Source organism: Lindgomyces ingoldianus (assembly GCF_010093535.1).
Source record: "Lindgomyces ingoldianus strain ATCC 200398 unplaced genomic scaffold BDR25scaffold_3, whole genome shotgun sequence".
Lineage (NCBI taxonomy): Eukaryota > Fungi > Ascomycota > Dothideomycetes > Pleosporales > Lindgomycetaceae > Lindgomyces > Lindgomyces ingoldianus.
In genome coordinates, this window is record NW_022985164.1 from 2,075,383 (window position 1) to 2,091,477 (window position 16,095).

Below are 16,095 nucleotides of genomic sequence, written 5' to 3' on the forward strand. Positions count from 1 at the left end.
TGTTGCCATTAGACAGTTTCACAACATGGAAATAAAAGACTTAGATAAACTCAGCTCTCTGCTGCTGTTTGGAAGTGGTGAACTTTCAATAAGTTATAATTTCCCCTGCCGTTCCCTCGCCAGTCTCGCTGGCAGCATCCGCCTCAATACCTTCCCATTCCCTGACTTTGGAATTTCATCCAGAACTATCACACCTCCTCGAAGCTTCTTATACGGCGAGACTTTTGCGTCGACGTGTTTTCGCACATCCGCTGCAATCGCGTCTCTGTCCCTACCAGACGCTTTCGCATCCGGCGTAAGAGCAATATACGCAATCGGAACTTCAGTTCCCTGATCCTCATGCCAAAGCGCGCACACTGCACCCTCGCTCACGTGGTGATGAGAGTTGAGAATGGCCTCGAGTTCTGCTGGTGCAACTTGATTGCTATTTTGGCGTCAGTCTGAAATGGAAATAAAAGGACCAGGCTCTTACCCCTTGTACTTGATCAACTCCTTCTTCCTCTCCGTCAGCCACCAAAATCCTTCTTTATCAATTTTCAGGATATCTCCCGTTCGCATCCACTCGCCATCAAACGCCTCACGCGTTGCTTTTTTGTTTCTCATGTATCCCTTGAAGATACTCGGACCTCTAACCAACATCTCTCCCTGTTCTCCCTCTTGCACATCCTTGCCCTCCTCATCGACAACCCTCGCTTCGATGTTAGCGAACAGACGGCCCACAGAGCCTATCCGGTACGCCGATTCCGGCTTTAACATCGTGATATGCGTTTCCGTCATTCCGTAGCCTTGGAAGATAGGTGCGGACGGAAAGTGTTGATGGAAAAAGGTAATGATAGCAGGAGGCAATGCAGCACCGGAGCACATAATATATTTAACGCAGTTTAGGCGGGAGAGATTGAAGGTTTGCTGTTTAGCAATAGCTACAGCGATCGTCGGGAGGATGCGGAGAGCGGTTACGTTAGATTTGGCTGAGAGTTCGAGGAAGGTGTCGAGTGTGTAGCGTTTCATCAACATCGTGTAAGAACCGAGCCACGTGCCCATTAATGCGACAGTCATGAGGCCTAAAAAGCATTAGATTCAGGTATCTGGAGTGAAAATTTTCGCTGCTATACCGTAGATGTGACATAACGGAGCAAAAAATACCCCTCTGATACTACCATTCCAGTAATTTGGATCAGTAGCTCGGAGATCTAGTATAGAGGCGACGAGGTTATAATGCGACAATTCGACCCCCTTTGCCTTCCCACTCGTCCCCGAACTGAAGCATACAACTGCAGTATGATCTCTGCTGTCTCGACTTGAGAGATCAAAGGGAAGCAGGGATTCTGTCTGGTCGAATAGCAATGTGGAAGGAACAACCTTGAGGGTATTAGTAATTGGTCTTTCTCAAAATGACACAAGTGGCTGCGTAGCCATACATTCTTGAGCGAGGATTGGCTATCGTCGATTGAGATGGCCTTCAGTCCGGAAAAGTCTGGCTCGCTATTCACCGCGCCGGAAACAGTAGGCCAGGTATTAGCATCTACAGCTATAGCCTGAGGTTGGGATATATCTAGGCAGTGCGCAATTTCGTATTCGGTGCTCAGTGGATTTATCAACCTAGATTGCACGCCTTAGTATTCGGCTTCTCTTGATAACTACAATACGAGAACGTACACAGCTGTGCTTCCACACCATAAAACTGCATGTATCAACTTCACAACTTCAACCTAAAAGAATATTAGAAATCAAGCAGTTTGGAGCATTGTGAGATACTCTTACAGAGTTAGGCGCACAAATGCAGACCACATCCCCTTCACGAAGCCCCATCACGTGTCTGAGCCCATATGCTCCCTTGGCACTCTCTTCTCTAATACCAGAATAGGTAAGCTTCTTCCCAGTCCAATCATCCTCACAAATGACCTTGCCTGACTCCACATCATCGGGATTGTAGCGCTGAAGCAATTGAGAAACAGATACGTTTGTAGGGATCTGGGGAGGTGGATAGTTTGATCGGTAAACCCGGTGGGCAGCCATCGTGTACAGTAGTTTGTCGGTCTAAAACTCCCTGATGGGAACGAGACTGAGTGGCCAGGCCATGGCAGGTTTAAGGATAAGGCTTTGTATAAGGAAATCGGCAGCTCGACGAATTGCCGCAGTGATAGGGAAACTGCCTTCCTCGAAATGCAGCCAAGCAGCCAATCTCGCCCGCCCAATGGCTACCCCTCAGCCCCTTCAAAAGACTCCCAGTACTAGCGCAATATGCTGCCACGATGTTTTTTTAAAGGTAAAAAGGGAGATGACGTGAAACTAATGGGGCGCGGCAATGAATCACGTGCCGTCAGATGTCGGCAAAGGTTATCCAAGCGGAGTGGATCACTGCGGAAATCCTGCCTAACGATGTGACCATACTCGTTGAATGAGACGTTAAGTTGACAGGATTATTTCCTTTTCGAGCTATTCAAGAAGGCCTTGTCGCTGCTTACTGAGTTCGTCAGGGTTCAATTAAACTCATTCAATTGTTATCCATCATGGCGAGCTTCAAAGGCAAAGTCATCGCTATAACCGGAGGCGCTTCCGGTATAGGGTTAGAGACTGCGAATCTGCTAGTATCAAGAGGAGCGAAAGTATCACTAGCGGATGTCCGGGAAGGGCCACTTCAGGAAGCCGCACTCGCAATTCAGAAAATGGGTGGCGAGGTTTTTACCTTTAAATTAGATGTCCGGGACCGAAAGCAAGTAGATGCCTGGGTATCTGCCACAGTCTCTCATTTTGGCAAATTGGATGGCGCGGCGAATATTGCTGGTGTAACAGGAAGAAGCATTGGGGTTAAGAGGGCGGATGAGTTGGAAGATGATGATTGGGACCTCGTCATCGGTGTAAACTTGACTGGATTAATGTTGGTGTCTCTCCGATGAATACCATGGATCTACGTCTAATTGCGCCCGCTAGGTATTGCCAGCGTGCTGAGCTTCGGGCACTGAGAGAAGGTGGTGCGATCGTAAATGCTGCCTCTGTTGCTGGGCTCCAAGGCCGCACAAAGAATGCGGCATACTCGGCGAGCAAGCATGGAGTAGTTGGTCTGACAAGAAGTGCTGCTAAAGATATGGGTGGAAAGGGCATCCGCGTTAACGCCATTGCGCCGTAAGTTATCCTTGGTCTAATAAATCGAGGGATCTAACAAAAAATCTTCCTAGAGGAACCATTGATACGCCAATGGTTACCCAAGCAAAGCAACTGGCTGGGTTGGACCCTACTGTACTGAAGCTCGACAACAGCTCAGCGGCTTTGAAGCGACTAGGGGAGCCATCCGAAGTAGCACATCTAATAGCCTTCCTTCTAAGCGATGAATCTTCGTTCATCACAGGTGCTGTGATGTGCATTGACGGAGGGTGGAACTGTTGATAAGTTCGCTAATATTGAAGTAAGCGTATCGAAATCATTGGGTGGTTAAACACGTGACACTTACCAGATGAGGCCAATTCTACGAGCTGATAAACGTGCAGTTGTAGTACAAGCGGCCGTGTTGTAGCATGTTTCCCAAGAGTGAAAGTTTCTTAGTGAAAGGACAAGTACGGAGGCAGTCAGGACGACTCAAGAATCAAAGCTTGGGGCCATCCCAGTGAGTCAGTTTTCGGTCCTTCTCGACACCTCGACCGACACACCGGGATCCCCGGTTCCCTGCCAGAATCACGCCCCACAAAAAGGGCGAAGGGTCGAACCTCCAGCTGAGATCAGAAAGGAGCGTGAGCTTTTCATGCCGAGACGAGCGACGAAGCCCTGTCGTGGCAGAAATAGCGTAGAAATCGTGGAGTCCCCGGATGTCCTCTAGTTGGGCATCTTAGACCTCCTGTCCTCTTCTCCGGGACATCTCGCTTTACTAGCTCTCACAGGGCGTATATGATTCTCCCTTGACCTCTCCCTTCGTCACGATTGCTCTCTGGTCGTCACTCTCTGCCACCGACTTTGTAACCGAAACTATGACTGCGAAGAATTCGACCGAGACACCGTTTGAGAAAGGAGAAGTGATCGAAGAAGAGTACGCCCCACCGAAGGATTCCGACAGCCTGTCAATCAATGATGCAGCGAGAGGAGACAACCTCCCAGACAACTACTTCCTCAGTGTTTCATTCATCGGGACTCTTATTGTCAGTCAATATGCGTCTACCATAAAACAGGGGGTATGTATGCAGGGACTTTGCCTTGCACAGATTGCTGCATACATCTTTTTGATTCTCCCGACCAATGTGTTGACCTTTATAGATGAGGTATGTCGCTCGCAGGTCGATTCTTTTAGCCCCTACTTACACCTTCTTCAGGACATCGGACCAAGCAAGAACATATCATGGGTCAACATTGCAAGGACCTTAGGTTAGTTGCAAGTTGACCGTTCTGAAGCTTCGCTGACAGCTGTGAAGCGGAGAGTACCATGTTTCTGGTGTCTGGGCGGTTGAGTGACCTCTTTGGTATATATCTGATTGCAGTCTTCCTAGGGCAGCACTTTCTAATCGTTATAGGGCGTCGTTGGTTCTTCATTGGCGGGAATTGCGTCTGCCTGATTGGTGTCATCGTTGGGGCGTGTGCCAAAAATGTCGATTCGTTGATTGTAGCCAGTGCTGTCTATGGCTTGGGAGAATGCATCCAGCTGAGCTTTGGTGTGGCCATTGGAGAATTGGTAAAGAACAAACACCGTCCGATGGTAGTAAGTGCTCATCCCTGTAGTTATTCAGACCGGCGCTGAAAAGAGCAGATGTCGTTCATCTTTGCGACTTCCGCCCCTATTGCAACGTTTGGGCCGAAGATTGCACGTGCGTTCGTCTTGAATCCCTCATTAGGGTGGCGCTGGACATACTATCTCAGTGAGTTAGGAATACGAATTGTTAGGGATTTCTGGGACTTAGTTGAAACAGACATCATTGTCATTGGTGTGGCAATCATACTTCTCTTCTTCTGCTACCATCCACCAAACTTCCGCATGTTGCACGAGCATAAGTCGAAGAAGCAACAGATGAAGGAGCTAGACTATCCTGGGATATTCCTTTGGGCTGCTGGATTGGTATTGTTCTTGATGGGCATTTCCTGGGTACGCCGTTGCCCCTGAGGAGCGTGTACGAACCGCAACCGCTAATAGCATCAGGGAGGAGGCTTATATCCATGGAAATCAGCCTCCGTTATCTGCACAATAGTGATCGGCGCCATGTGCCTGATCGCTTTTGGCTTCTGGGAGGCCTACGGAAATACACGATATCCCCTGATGCCCATGAAGTTCTTCCGCAATCGGGGCTTCATATCCCTTGTTGCATGCGCCACAGGTAACCTCGCAAGAATGTCTGAGTCTTGTATTAGTACTGACGACGAACAAGTTGCATCCATGTTCTACTATTCGGCGGTGCTGCTGTGGCCACAGCAAGTCTCCACCATGTACACATCTGACATAAATTACGCAGGCTGGCTTTCGGTGAGTGACTCGATGGCCAAACATCGTATCTTATCGTTGATTGAAATCCTAGTGCACTGTATCCGCAGCAACGGCGCTTGGTCAAGTCGCCGCCGGCGGAATAATCAAGATCTTTGGAGGAACCCGATATTGGCTTATAATTTCTGCTTTTGGAATGGTTGCCTTTGTATCAGCTTGTGCTTCATTGACACCAAGTACGAAGAGCATGGGTATTGCGTTCACTATCCTGGGACCATTCTTCGTAGGGTTTATCGAGCTGGCTGCTCTATCTCTTGCACCACTTTTCTGCAAGGCAGAGGATATCGGCCTTTCATCTGGAATGCTGGCATCGATCCGGGCAGCGGGTACGTCTAAATTTTTCGTCTTGCTTCCGTAGCAGAAACCATCTCTCTGCGCGCTAGAGAGTGTTGGGTCCAGCGATCCAGGACTTGAGCTGACGTGAAAAGGTGGTTCAATCGCAGTTGCAGTGTATACGACCGTCCTAACCAACAGACTCTCGACGACAATTGCTAGCGTCGTTGGTGGCGCGGCTGTTAATGCAGGCCTTCCAGAGTCCGAGCTTCCAGAAGTGCTGGCTGCAATTTCGGCTGGCACAGTTGCAGAGGTTCCTGGAATCACTCAACCAATCCTCGCCGCAATCACAAGCGCTGTTCCCACGGCCTATGGCCAGTCATTCAAGACGGTATACCTCGCCTCACTGGGGTTCGGAGGTATTGCCATTGTGGGTAGTCTGTTAACCGTGGATCCGAAGAAGCATCTCACTGACAAGGTCGAACGGCGAATGCATGGCAAAGCTATTGGGGGAAACATCGAAAAGGTCAAGCAGATTGCAGAAGTTTAGCTGGGGTCCGAAGACTCAACTTGTGGAGGGTAGGCAGCTTTTAGCAAAGGTAAGAGCCTATCAAACACCGAGCGAGCCGTACATTAGTTAAAAGCTATTTACTATGCAATTTGGAGAGGACTTCCCATCTAGATTTGAGGTCAAAAATCCTGTTATTTTCTATTGGCAAACTACAGGGCGCGGTGACTTGTGCTGGCTTGAAGCATCTGAAGGAAGAGTGAAGGAAGAGTTGGTGAAGGAACAGTCGTGAAGTGCAGGAGTGGGGATCGAGTCTAAACCGAACTTGGCTAGTAAACCCCGAGCTTTGCCCGAATGAAGCTTGAGGACCGCCCTGGACGGCCCTCTGGGCCATGGCCGTATACTGTACCGACATTGCTGTTTCCCATGTGCCGTATCATTAAATATAGCCTAAGTAGTCACTTGGCATCGTCATAAGGCCCCAAAGCCGGCCCGCTCACTCAGAGGCTTCTCCCGGGCCGAGCAGCGTGGCCCCTCCCCCCACCCCCCCCGGAAACCTTCAGCCATCAAACAGCACGGTCCCAGCTTATGTCGTAGAAATGCAGGTCATGCTCCAGTAGTATGCCAGAGATGCGTCCCTTGTACCTGGGTCGATGTCCTCTCAAGAAAGCTCGCTCTTACCTGACCCCTCATTATAACTTCGTTCCTGGCTGCTATCTCTAGATCCCACCAACATGCCTTCCATTGTAGTCATTGGACACCTCACAGCCGCCAACAAGGAGGCTAGACAGACTGTGAGCAATTCACCCAGTTTTCATGAGTTCTACCAATACTGTGGCCAGGTTCTTGACGCCCTCACCAAAGTCAGCCAGTACTCAAAGCAGTCTGAGCCTGGCGTCCTCCGATATGCCATCACAGTTCCACGAGATGTTTCGGATGAGAAGTCGATATATGTCATTGAGGAGTATGCACCCTCTTTCGAACCCTCGTAGCCTCCGAATTAACACCAATAGATATGCCGACCAGGCCGTCCTGGATTCCCACATGGGGAGCAAAGCCGTCACGGACCTGATTGCCTTCTTCACGGCCAATGGCGACCTCTTCGGCGGAGCAACTAATGTCTCTACTTTGGAAACCTCGTCCGCCTTCGTCCGGCCAGAGATCACCAAATGCAACGATCCCTTCATGTGCTACGCATCAATTGACTACAAAGAAAGCTCGAGGGCGGATGCGCTGGAGGGTTGGAGGCATGTTACGTCGGAGACGCAAAACAACGAGTCGGACACGTTGAGTTACGCCATTCTCAAGGACAAGACGAATGAAATCACTATCAGTACTATCGAAGCGTACGCGAACGAGGCGTTTTTCAGGGAAGTACATGCGAAGAGTACACATGTTCAAGAGAACCGAGCCAAATATGGTGAAGGACATAGAACCGCTTTCAGATTCGCCTTCGTAAAGATGGTGGCGGGCTATCTATATAAGGATAAGAGCGGATCAAACCTATAGATTAACAATTTGAATGCCTACCTGCAGGCAATTGTTCGCAGCTCTTCTCAGCCACAAAAAAAAAAACCTACGAATAGCCATAAATACCCTTAATGATGTGTAGGGTCGGGGCGGTTAGGGATAATGCAAGAGATCTTGGGGCAGTGAGTTCCATTCTGAGCCGGCTCCTGACAATTGCTGGGACGGAAGAACTAGAGGGGTATTTAGGTCTAATGAATCATTAGCGCGTCCCTCGTAACGGGTCCCAGATGATGTACAACGCTGCGCCACCTGGGCACTCCCCACGCATCCTCTCACCACCACAAATTTGTCGGATCTTCTTCCAACCAGATGCGGCATGCCGCCTCAGACGCCTAACCCAGGGCGAACTAAGCAATCAGGAAAAGATCCTGAGGCCACCTTCATGCAGGGTGCTCAATACTGACTGAATTTCGAAACGTCCAACTGTTTTCTGCTGCTGACGGGTATGCATCTCCAACCACACACACCTCCTGGCCTGTCGACTGTCAGGTGCCACTGGATCTTTTAGGGTATACCATGGATATTGTCGGATATGCGGTTACATTAGCCTGACAACACTTATATACCCCCACTTTCTACTTTCTTCTGATACATCTTGCACTCCCCTTTGCGACTTGATACCCCTAGGTACAGTATCTTCTCGTTTGACTAATTCACTTCTCCCGCACCACTTTCACTTCCCACAATGGCTCCTCCAGTTGAGAACGGTGTGAGCGGCATAGTCAATGGCTCCAATGGAGTCAACGGCGCCAATAGCGCGCACAAGAGGCCTATCTACATTGCTGGTTGTTCTGGAGGTGAGATTATCCGACCCCGTTATGGTCTCTGGAACAAAATCTAAGCCATGCTGCTAGGCGTTTACGATAGGAAACGAGCTATTCATGACATGGCAAAGGTTTGGTTTATCGTTCTAATTTCCGAGCCCCAAGGTATTGACAGCCACAGAACGAGCCCCAAGTCGATGTGATTACTGGAGACTGGATGTCAGAGTGCAACATGACTCTCCGCGGATCTGACAAGCGGGATAAACTTAGCAACAAGCAATTATCGGCCGTTGGTGCTGCTTACGAGCCCTACTTTTTGGAGGAACTTGACCCAGCTATTCCATGGCTCGCAAAGAACAATACCAAAGTCTGCGTGAACGCCGGAGCAAGTGACGTACAAGGACTTGCAGATGCTGTCAAGGAGTTGATCGCGAAACACGGCGTGGATCTCAAAGTTGGATATGTTGACGGTGACGACGTCACGGATGCCGTCTTGGACCTGTACAAGAAAGGCGAGAATTTCCCAAACCTTCCAGCTGGAAAGAATATTCAGGACTGGGGTTATGAGCCCATCTGTGCTCAGTGTTACCTTGGAGGAACTGGCATCGCCGCATGCTTTGCTGGTATGTAATGTCTACTGTGCCTGATGATTTGTATGCTAATGATTGAGGGTATAGGAGGAGCCGATATTGTCGTTTGTGGTCGAGTCGCTGACGCTTCTGTGACTGTCGGTGCTGCGATGTGGTGGCACGGCTGGACTCGAGAGCAGAATGTCCAAGAGCTCGCTGGAGCTTTGATGGTTGGTGAGTATTTGTTCTCCCTACATGCGATTCGTGCATCGCCCGCTCATGGAAATTTGAACTACAGGCCACGTGATCGAGTGTTCCACATATGCTACAGGAGGCTATTACAGCGGCTTCAAGGACCTAGGAGTAAACGACACTGACATGGGTAAAGTCTAGGGTGCGCCTGTGTGATTGCTCTTGTTAACCGTTAGCATACAGGTTATCCCATCGCAGCAGTCGAGCACAATGGTGAGGCAGTGATCACCATGGAAAAGGTACTACCCTACCCTACCATTCAACCTTGAGCGCGAGAGAAAGCTTATTGCATACGCAGGGCCGTCACGGCTTGGTAAACACCGCCACTGTCGCTAGTCAACTATTGTACGAAATCCAGGGACCGTACTATTACAACTCCGATGTCACTGCCCAGATTGAGAATGTCAAGCTTGAGCAAGTTGGAGAGAATGCCGTTCGAATCTCGGGAGTCGAGGGACAGCCTGCACCCCCGACTACCAAAGTCGGAATCACAGCAAAGGGTGGTTATCAGGCAGAATTTCATTTTTTCCTCACCGGGCTAGATATCGAGGAGAAGGCAAAGATGGTTGAGAGGCAAACACTCGCCCTAATGGGAGAGCATGCCAAGAGGTTCTCGTGCCTGAAGTTCCAGATCGCAGGAACCGTCCCTCAAGACCCTCAGTCTCAAGATGAAGCTACAGTCGACATGCGCATCTTTGCGCAGACTCAAGACCCTGATCTTCTGTCCGCTGGTGCTTTTGTGGACTCTGATCGAGGCTCATTTGCTCGATTCTGCATCGAAAACTTGCTGCAAGGTTATCCAGGATCTACCATGACGCCAGATATGCGGCAGGCAATGGGACGCCCATTTTTTGAATATTGGGTTAGCTTAATGCCTCAGACATTTGTCAAGGAGACAGCTCATTTGCCCGACGGCATGGTCGTCGACATCCCTTCTCCGGGGCTGACCAAGGAGTACGACTTCAACCAGCCTTCATATAACACTCGCAACCCGGTCGATCTCTCGTCTTTTGGCCCTACCACCCGCGCTCCTCTCGGATACGTGGTGATGGGCCGTTCAGGAGATAAGTCGTCAAACGCTAACCTTGGCCTCTTCGTGCGTCACAAGGACGAGTACGAATGGCTCCGAACCATCCTTAGCGTCGAGAAGATTCGTGAATTGCTTGGGAAGGACGATAAGGGCAAGAACATCGATCGGTGCGAGATGCCAAACATCCTGGCGGTGCATTTCCTGCTGAGGGACCACCTAGATAGAGGGTTCAACGCGACAAGTGGGTATGACAGCTTGGGCAAGAATCTGTGCGAGTATATCCGGTGCAAATATGTGGATATCCCGAATAGGTTCTTGGAGCGCGGTCGTATTTGAGTGCGCAATGGGACCACCAGGATAGCATTCGTTAGGCGTTCCAATTTGATTCATGAATGACTGCAGAATCGTACGACTGACGAACATCAACCCCCCAGTCCTGTGTCTCTTCCTCGGGAGCTTTGATGATACCATTGGCTTGGCTAGCGCAAGCCCTCCAGAACGCTAAAGCAATGCATTCCCCATGACGGCCATCAAATTGCGGGGGTCGGATAATCGCCGCCGCTCGGCTGCACCCTGCTTTTTCCCCAGACCATTGAGCTGAACCCCAGTTTCATGAAGCTTGAATCCTTCTTTTCCTGCAGCTCCCGTGAGGCAGAAGTTTAATTCATCCATATGTCAACTCTTCTTGCCCTTTTCGAAACTCTAGCATACAACTCTCCCGCCACCCTCGGCGGGTCCCCAAGGCCGGAATGGCATCGACTACATCCCCAAGCGACACCACCTCCCCGGCAACAACCTCGACCCAAAACCCTGACTACGAGAACCTCGAACGCAAACGTGCCCGCGACCGAAAGTCGCAGCGCGCCATGCGCGAACGTACAAAATGGAACATCCAATGCCTCTCAGAGCAAGTCAACCACCTCACGCGCGCCCTCGAAATCGAAACCCGCGAAAAGTCGGACCTCTACAACCGTTTCCTGGCCGTTTCGGAAGAAAACGACCATCTCCGGGTCCAAAAAGCCGCACTGCAGCTCCGGCTGCTTGGTAACGGACAGGAACAAGACGGGTCGAGCCCGATGGCCTTGCTCGGGGCAATGCTCCCCTACGAAGCAATTCCTCTCAACACAACGCCGACGTGCATGAGCGACCAGATATTGCAGACATTCGTGGAGAGTCGGTGGGAGGCATATGCATTCCAGACGAGTGGGCGAATCGAGAGTTATCCTGATAAACCAGATCTGAGTGCCTTATTTGACGGCAGGCCGAATCGGAGGGTGGATGAGACGAGCGCGGTAGTGGGCGACATTGTGAGGAGTTACACTGAGATTGATACGCTGCCAAAACAGGTTGCTGTGCATTATGTTATGAGTACCTTGATGAAGGTATGGATGCCTTTGGATCTGGACGTGTGATGCTGACCAGGTGCACAGTGGCAGGTGCTAAGGACCAAGCAGAGCTTTGAGCAGATGCCGGAGTGGCTGAGGCCGGAGCCTGCGCAGCTTGAGAGGCCGCACCCTAGTTGGATTGATCGAATCCCTTGGCAGGTGACTTGTTCAATTACTATCGACTTAATCTCTAACATCTGGTGAAGGCCAAAAGTTCGAACGTACCTCATCGACCATCCTGAAGTCAAATTCGATGACTTTGCGTCCGCATACTCGACCTCCTTCCTCATTCGCTGGGAGTACGACCCAAACCACGTCATAATCACCACATCGAACAACGAAAGAGGAGGTATTTTAATAAATCCGATATATGAAGAGCATATTCGGCAGCTGAGAAACTGGACTGTGGAGGGAGTCTTTAGGAGGAAGTTCCTGGAGATGTCGGAACTCGTAGACAGCTACTCGAAGCCTGGGAAGTGAGTGTCGATTCGATTTTCCAGGGGCTCATGACTGACGGGCGACCTGCGATAGTATCCCGTGAGCGACTGGTTGGTTTTTGTTCGTGAAAGAGAAGTAACACTTGTGATCGAGACGGTCGATACCCACACCCTTGCGAGGAAGGAAAGTCGTGCGGGAAGATACCCCCTGGGTGTGCTCTTATCTTCACGTCCAGTCGCTGCTGGGCAGCATCCGGACTGAGTTGCTGCAAGCTATCTTCGCATTTCTGCATTATTCCGAGTTCGTCCTCGTTGCATTGCATTGGGAGAGAATTGAGGGAAACGCAGCATCAACGAACATTTCAGCTGTGCCACGAAGGGTTAAAAGCATTGAAGCAGCTGATGCGTCTTACGCGCGAAGTCACGTTGAGATAAGCATACCTGACCTGGACACTGGAAGCTTTTATAGCGAAATATTCCGACCACCCGGAACACACTTTTAGCACATTCTCTCACTAGCATTTTGCACCATGATTCCACAATCGCGTGGACATAGCAAATCTCAGACTCGTCTATTCCGCATCTAACGAAACCTGCAGTAGTTTCATGCAAAGCTGGATACCATTCCGGCCTAGATTCCACTTTGATCAACCACAATGGCCCCTCCTCACTCATTCTCACTCAGTCTCGCTCATTTCTTCTAAGTGACTAATAACGCCCTCGTCTACCAATACGAACTCGGCATTGACTTAATTTATATTTAGCTCCGCGCGGATGGTCCGCTGTTTTGGGCGACAAATTAAAGCTTGATTAGCAAAGGATTTGGTGGGGTACAACAACCCCCATCTGAAGCTCAAACCCCAACTCCGCCACTGTCTTTGGGCTTCAGGTGATTTTACATGCGACAGTCATGGGCAACATCGAAAACGAAAATCCGGATTTTATCAAATTGGACCTTCCGGCTGGTATGCAACAGACCATGCCAGTGGCGCCTGGGAAGCGGTTTAGGAGCGATGAAATCGAGATATCGCTTTGTGAACAGAAAGATGTAGACCGCATCGTAAGTTGTTCTGCCTTCGCTCCTTCCCATCCCATCCCTTCCCGCTCTCCTCAGTCTTGTCCCATTTCATTTCATGAATAACTCCTACTCCTCATGTCTAGGCCGAAGGCCTTTACACATGCTTCCCCGAAGTCTGGTGGTCTAAAATGGAACCTCCGTCAATGCGGCCGCCCTCTCAATCCACCCGCGAACGCCGCCTAGCAAAACGTCTCCTTCCCTCCTTCAGCAACCCCAACATGAACTGGGTCAAGGCCACCCTGGCATCCACTGGCACTATCATTGGCATAGCAGGCTGGATGGCGCCCGGAAACCCCATTCACAACATCTGGCGACGTTCTGCGACGGCCGCGTACAACTACCAGGAACAGATGTCCTGGAGCGATGAGGAAATCGCAGAGATGTGGGAGGGTGTGAATCTAGAAGCTTGGGAGGCACAGTTTGAGAAGGATGATGGCCTTCGGCGGGACGTGCTAGGGGACGAGGGACATTGGTATCTCGGGCCGCTTTTCACGTTCCCAGAGTTTCAGGGCAGAGGGGTTGGGAGGTTACTGTTAGACTGGGCGATTCAGAAGGCAGATGCTACAGTCCCAGTTACACCCTTGTATCTGGAGAGTGCGCCAACAGCCAGGGCGGTGTATATGAAGGTCGGGTTTGTCTCGGTCGGGGAACATAATTTTCTGAGGAGGGGACCGCGAGCGGTTAAGATGGAAGAGAATGAAAAAGGCAAGGTTGCGGAGGTCAAGGCGGTGGAGGATGAGGTGGAGGAGGCTGCTAGAAGACCGGATTGGGTGGGAAGTTGAGATATCGGAGATATTAGACGTGCTGCTGTGTAACTGGCCCACTCCCACGGTACATAAGCGCTGTAATCGCGCTCTCACTGGCTATTCCTGCATCCTTGGGCGTATATGTCAGCGCTAGGGCGCGCATGTACGATCTGTATCCGATCTAAAGCGGAGAACAACCAGGCTATAAAGGTGGGTATATAACTTGGCTGGACATCTACCCCACCTTAGCTTTCGCACACATCACTACACCTAACTGTCAAAGCCAAATCCGAACTCTCTCTTTCATCCGCTAATTCTCCACTATGGCTAGCAAAAAAGAAGTCATCAACTCCTCTTCAATCCCCACCCCCTTCCCCGTAATGCCTTTTTCGGCTGCCGTGAAATACAATGGTATGGTATACCTTTCCGGAAACATCGGCATGGATCCGAAAACGAATGAACTCGTTGACGGAGATATTAAAGATCGAACTGTAAGTCCCCTCCTTCGCTCCTTTGTACTGAATTATTCTGGGCATTAAATTAAAGGTAAATCTGAGTGTACTAATCAGGTGCCTAGAGAATGATAATGACCATCATAACGAATGTGCTCAAGGATTCGGGTTCAAGTATAGAAAATGTGGTCAAGTGCAATGTGTATCTGAAGGATATGAAAGATTTTGCGGCTATGAATGAGGCGTATTTGGAGTTTTTTCCCAAGCCAGAGGAGAGACCTGTAAGTCCGTCCATAATTTATAGCGCAGATTGAGGTTTGGAGATTCGGGCTTTCAAGACTAATAGCTAATGGGGGCTAGGCAAGAACATGTATTCAGGTTGCGGGTCTGCCGTTGGGGACGGATGTTGAGATTGAGTGCATAGCGCATTTGTAGGTTTTCAGGAAAGGGGAAGTGAAGAGGAGAAAGAGGGGTTATTCTGCAGAGAGCATCCCTTGCATAATTCAAGGCAATTAATGTAATCTGTTGAGGGTTTTGCAATTAGAGTTCTCGGCTTAGGTGGGAGTGTGGTGTGAGGAACAGTGAGTAAAATCTGTCAGCAGCTGATTACTTCTGTACTCGACCGGACAACCATACCCCAGGTCGCCCGGTATCAGTTTACTCGATTCCAGCCGCCGCTGCCGCATGCCGACCTTCGTGTTCCCGCGACTGCTCGGATGATTAGCGCCTCATGGTTGTCCTGGCGTTGTCTCTTTCGAACGCGCTGTGAGCCCCCTTCAATTATCTCGATACCCTCCCAATGAGCTGAGAATTTGTGCAATAGACATCGAAAACACTCTTTACAAGCGGTATCACTCGTCACCTCCCCTACAGGCCTCTCGGTTCCAACAAAATTCGAATCATCGATTGCTGCCAGGACGAGACTCACAGCCTAGCACTTTTATTGTTTATCAGATACCTCTTGCAGTTCGGACCCTTTTGGTTAGATGGAGCCATTGGTCCTTCTGCATGGAGTTAAAGCCAAATTGTCACTGTGACAACTTGACCCCGAGATATCCTAAACTCTCTACTTGTCAATATGTGAGTTTCACTCAAAATTTCTATATCAGTGTGCAGATATTGACCAAAGACTGAGCCAGCCTAGACGGATCATTCTGCTATTCACATTGCAGCACCATACAGAATTCCCAATGCTCGTATAGATCGTTACAGTATGTATCAACAGGCTGATGTTGAAGAACGAGATCATCAAGTGGGCTTGATAAAGGATATATTTCAGATGAGCGACGGGACTGTCGTCTGGTTAGGGAAAGCATACGACGATAGCAACCAGGCGTTCAAGCTCATCAAAGAGTTGGCGATGGCACCTCAGGATCGCGATGCGCCCAAGTGGCGATATCCTGTGTGTAACAAAATCCATCTATATGATTTAACATGGTGAGTGTTTGAGAAGCTCCTCTAGCAGCCTTGGTTCCATTGAGCTTGGGATTGTACAGGAAGAAAAGAGATATTGAGGTAGCTCGTGGCAAGTAAACTATCACGTGGCATAGCTCATACAAGATGTGCAATACGCTGTAGACCTGGGAGTCTTCAAGGCTTATGGGGGTGGTACTACA

The 16,095-nt window shown here is 49.9% G+C and overlaps 9 protein-coding genes across 9 annotated transcripts; 7 read left to right on the forward strand and 2 right to left on the reverse strand.

Annotated features, from left to right (window-relative positions):
* Positions 1-59: 59 nt before the first annotated feature.
* BDR25DRAFT_375765 (acyl-CoA synthetases/AMP-acid ligases II) lies at positions 60-2,016 on the reverse strand (the record flags this gene model as incomplete). The annotated part of the gene is made up of 6 exons (XM_033697409.1): positions 60-424; positions 473-1,061; positions 1,113-1,359; positions 1,419-1,599; positions 1,657-1,709; positions 1,762-2,016. The coding sequence occupies 6 exons, from the start codon at positions 2,014-2,016 to the stop codon at positions 94-96; spliced, it is 1,656 nt and encodes a 551-aa protein (XP_033553550.1). The 3' UTR covers positions 60-93.
* A 494-nt stretch (positions 2,017-2,510) lies between these two features.
* Positions 2,511-3,384, forward strand: BDR25DRAFT_310053 (NAD(P)-binding protein; the record flags this gene model as incomplete). Its single annotated transcript, XM_033691130.1, has 3 exons — positions 2,511-2,878; positions 2,932-3,123; positions 3,177-3,384. The coding sequence occupies 3 exons, from the start codon at positions 2,511-2,513 to the stop codon at positions 3,382-3,384; spliced, it is 768 nt and encodes a 255-aa protein (XP_033553551.1).
* A 575-nt stretch (positions 3,385-3,959) lies between these two features.
* BDR25DRAFT_278019 (fungal trichothecene efflux pump) lies at positions 3,960-6,278 on the forward strand (the record flags this gene model as incomplete). Its single annotated transcript, XM_033687653.1, has 11 exons — positions 3,960-4,127; positions 4,173-4,247; positions 4,299-4,350; positions 4,398-4,445; positions 4,497-4,681; positions 4,730-4,838; positions 4,890-5,062; positions 5,117-5,291; positions 5,343-5,437; positions 5,490-5,781; positions 5,884-6,278. 11 exons carry the CDS (start codon positions 3,960-3,962, stop codon positions 6,276-6,278), a joined length of 1,767 nt encoding a protein of 588 aa, XP_033553552.1.
* A 474-nt stretch (positions 6,279-6,752) lies between these two features.
* BDR25DRAFT_339625 (uncharacterized protein) lies at positions 6,753-7,745 on the forward strand (the record flags this gene model as incomplete). The annotated part of the gene is made up of 3 exons (XM_033693414.1): positions 6,753-7,030; positions 7,079-7,200; positions 7,250-7,745. The coding sequence occupies exons 1-3, from the start codon at positions 6,971-6,973 to the stop codon at positions 7,743-7,745; spliced, it is 678 nt and encodes a 225-aa protein (XP_033553553.1). The 5' UTR covers positions 6,753-6,970.
* Positions 7,746-7,859: 114 nt separating this feature from the next.
* On the reverse strand, positions 7,860-8,360 carry BDR25DRAFT_349777 (uncharacterized protein; the record flags this gene model as incomplete). The annotated part of the gene is made up of 6 exons (XM_033694596.1): positions 7,860-8,015; positions 8,043-8,089; positions 8,145-8,202; positions 8,234-8,248; positions 8,282-8,314; positions 8,346-8,360. 6 exons carry the CDS (start codon positions 8,358-8,360, stop codon positions 7,860-7,862), a joined length of 324 nt encoding a protein of 107 aa, XP_033553554.1.
* A 250-nt stretch (positions 8,361-8,610) lies between these two features.
* Positions 8,611-10,717, forward strand: BDR25DRAFT_375779 (DUF1446-domain-containing protein; the record flags this gene model as incomplete). The annotated part of the gene is made up of 6 exons (XM_033697410.1): positions 8,611-8,661; positions 8,712-9,153; positions 9,208-9,333; positions 9,398-9,481; positions 9,535-9,590; positions 9,650-10,717. The coding sequence occupies 6 exons, from the start codon at positions 8,611-8,613 to the stop codon at positions 10,715-10,717; spliced, it is 1,827 nt and encodes a 608-aa protein (XP_033553555.1).
* A 271-nt stretch (positions 10,718-10,988) lies between these two features.
* BDR25DRAFT_375783 (uncharacterized protein) lies at positions 10,989-12,222 on the forward strand. Its single transcript, XM_033697411.1, has 2 exons — positions 10,989-11,932; positions 11,981-12,222. The coding sequence occupies exon 1, from the start codon at positions 11,131-11,133 to the stop codon at positions 11,791-11,793; it is 663 nt and encodes a 220-aa protein (XP_033553556.1). The 5' UTR covers positions 10,989-11,130; the 3' UTR covers positions 11,794-11,932; positions 11,981-12,222.
* Positions 12,223-13,170: 948 nt separating this feature from the next.
* On the forward strand, positions 13,171-14,063 carry BDR25DRAFT_209952 (acyl-CoA N-acyltransferase; the record flags this gene model as incomplete). The annotated part of the gene is made up of 2 exons (XM_033684623.1): positions 13,171-13,263; positions 13,365-14,063. The coding sequence occupies 2 exons, from the start codon at positions 13,171-13,173 to the stop codon at positions 14,061-14,063; spliced, it is 792 nt and encodes a 263-aa protein (XP_033553557.1).
* Positions 14,064-14,280: 217 nt separating this feature from the next.
* On the forward strand, positions 14,281-14,987 carry BDR25DRAFT_300594 (Endoribonuclease L-PSP). Its single transcript, XM_033689408.1, has 3 exons — positions 14,281-14,518; positions 14,605-14,760; positions 14,840-14,987. Exons 1-3 carry the CDS (start codon positions 14,351-14,353, stop codon positions 14,912-14,914), a joined length of 399 nt encoding a protein of 132 aa, XP_033553558.1. The 5' UTR covers positions 14,281-14,350; the 3' UTR covers positions 14,915-14,987.
* The last annotated feature ends 1,108 nt before the right edge of the window (positions 14,988-16,095 follow it).

What these genes read in the sequence shown, in the direction of transcription:
- BDR25DRAFT_375783 (XM_033697411.1), top strand. Translation starts at nt 11,131, where the DNA reads ATGGCATCGACTACATCCCCAAGCGACACCACCTCCCCGGCAACAACC.
- BDR25DRAFT_300594 (XM_033689408.1), top strand. Translation starts at nt 14,351, where the DNA reads ATGGCTAGCAAAAAAGAAGTCATCAACTCCTCTTCAATCCCCACCCCC. An exon ending in GAGATATTAAAGATCGAACT is followed by an intron (nt 14,519 to 14,604) that starts GTAAGTCCCCTC and finishes TCAGGTGCCTAG; the next exon opens with AGAATGATAATGACCATCAT. An exon ending in CCAAGCCAGAGGAGAGACCT is followed by an intron (nt 14,761 to 14,839) that starts GTAAGTCCGTCC and finishes AATGGGGGCTAG; the next exon opens with GCAAGAACATGTATTCAGGT.